Source organism: Cebus imitator, unplaced genomic scaffold, assembly GCF_001604975.1.
Source record: "Cebus imitator isolate Cc_AM_T3 unplaced genomic scaffold, Cebus_imitator-1.0 Scaffold112, whole genome shotgun sequence".
NCBI classification, from domain to species: Eukaryota; Metazoa; Chordata; class Mammalia; order Primates; family Cebidae; genus Cebus; species Cebus imitator.
In genome coordinates, this window is record NW_016107427.1 from 4,798,364 (window position 1) to 4,800,616 (window position 2,253).

Below are 2,253 nucleotides of genomic sequence, written 5' to 3' on the forward strand. Positions count from 1 at the left end.
CTCCCTGGGTCTCTTCCCGCAGGCCTCCCCCCACTCCCTGGGTCTCTTCCCGCAGGCTTCCCCCTACTCTTTGCGGGTGTACTCAGGATCCTGGAAGCCCAGTCATAAAGTCTCCCTGCCGCTCGGTGCTGGTGCCAATGACAGCAGCCCCATTGGCTCACCACTTGGGCACGGCCAGCCCAGAATGAAGGCCTGACTCAGCCTCGTTTCCTGTCACTCCATGGGTGTGTTTGAGAGGAGCCCAGGAGTTAATGAAAAGGTTTTTTAAAAAAATCCATATGCCTTGAAGGAGAGTTGAGGGCGGTGCTCCCCCTGGATCCGGAGTCCCGTTAATGCTAATGAGCCATGGCTTCTCCCATACACTGTCTTCAGCAGCTTCAAAGGGGTCTGAGTTACACTGGAGAGGAGAGGACACTGGCAGGAAAGGGGATGCTCCCATCCCCCACGAGAGGTCAGCCGGGGAGAGGGGCATCTGGTGAGCTCCAGGGGCACCTTTGCTGGAAGGAGACTTGAGGCCTACCTCCCCCGAGTGCAGACGCCAAGGGCATTCCTAGAGGAGCTGGTGGCCGGTGCTCCCTGCCACCAGGGAGCCTGCCAGCAAAGGTGTCTGTCAGACCTTCACTTGAATGCATGTGTTTGAAGCAGCCAGCCAGTGTCTGCTGATCACAAAACACCCTGGATGGATGGGGCTGCCAGGTGTGTGTTTTGTTTGCTTTCAAGTTTAAAGAGCTTCTGAAGGTGTGTTTCCCTTTAAAGGACTTGCAGCCACTTGCCCATCAGCCTTCCCAGCTGGCAGGTTGCACAACCGGCTCCCCGGCTTCTCTAGGAGCAGACCTGATCTTCACATGCGTTGCTGTTTACCTGAACCCTCTAAGACTTGCCTATTCCCCTTTATGCCAACTGGCTGTCACCACAATGGCAGACATGATGCCTTACAGAAGGTGGATTCTGATTCTTCCCGAGTTCTCTTCCAGAGAGCTCCTTCCTTACAGCCCGATCCTTTAACCTGCCCATCAAATGTGCTGCTCCGAAAGCCTCCGGGCTTGCTTCTGCCCCAGAATCTGCCCCTCCATGCCGGGGGCAGGGCTGCCTGGGGAGGCACAGGGTGGGCTCTCCGCGCTCCTGGAAAGCTCTCACCCACCCTCTGGGATTGCCAAAGGGAGCTGTTGATAAAGCATCATAAAGCATCACTGTTGGATGCTAATGAGCCCTGCTCTGATGGCTGTGTTGCAGATCTCTGATTTTGGGCTGGCCAAGTGCAATGGGCTGTCCCACTCACACGACCTCAGCATGGACGGCCTGTTTGGCACCGTCGCCTACCTCCCTCCAGAGCGCATCCGGGAGAAGAGCCGGCTCTTCGACACCAAGCACGATGTGTACAGGTACGTGCCATGCAGGTACGTGCCATGCAGGTATGTGCCATGCAGGTATGTGCTGTGCCGCCCCCCACCCCCACAGGGGCTGGAGGCTCCGAACCTTGGAGCTTCATGCCCCGAGTTGCAGCTTTCAGAAAGGCCTCTTATTGCCAGACAGAAGTGGGGTTCAGGCCAGGTGCAGTGGCTCATGCCTATAATCCCAGCACTGTGGGAGGCTAAGGCGGGAGGATCGCTTGAACCCAGGAGTTTGACACCAGCCTGGGCAAAATGGTGAAACCTTGTCTCAACAAAAAATATAAAAATTAGCCTGGCATGGTGGCATGCACCTGTAGTTCCAGCTACTCAGGAGGCTGAGATGGGAGGATTGCTTGAGCCGAGGAGGTGGAGATTGCAGTGAGCCATGATCGCATCACTGGATTCTAGCCTGGGCAACAGAGCGAGACTCTGTCTCCAAAAAAAAAAAAAAAAAAAAAGACAGGGGTGGTGCTGGTAGAGTTTGGGGATTTCTTTGCTGTGAGTGTTGCTGGCCGAGGAGGAGTGTTCCCAGGCGCACGGTAGAGCCACACTGACAGCTCTGCACTGCTGGAGCCTGGCGTTTTTGTGACCCGTGGGTTTTATGGTTTGTCTGCTGGAAGAACCTGCTGCTTTCAGTGGTCTGGATGTCTGTGTGCATGTGTGTTTGGACTTTCTGAAATTCATTCTGATTTTGTCATGTGAGCAGCTCATCTTCTTCAGGGCAATTACCTTTGTTGGTCAGATATCAATACCCAGGTCACCTGGTCCCTTCCTTTTTCAAATTGTAAAGATCTTAATCACACAGACTTTGGAGAAGAAAAGTGGGCGGGAGCATGTGAGCAGGCACTAAGCCCCCCACTGC

General features: G+C 54.8%; 1 protein-coding gene across 2 annotated transcripts in view; it reads left to right on the forward strand.

Annotated features, from left to right (window-relative positions):
- The window catches only part of RIPK4 (receptor interacting serine/threonine kinase 4), a 28,361-nt gene that overhangs the window by 14,943 nt on the left and 11,165 nt on the right, over nt 1-2,253 (forward strand). For both annotated transcript variants that reach the window (XM_017538611.2, XM_037742065.1), the window contains one exon: nt 1,234-1,382. In XM_017538611.2, the coding sequence (XP_017394100.1) occupies nt 1,234-1,382 (149 nt within the window). The remainder of the gene's footprint in view (nt 1-1,233; nt 1,383-2,253) is intronic.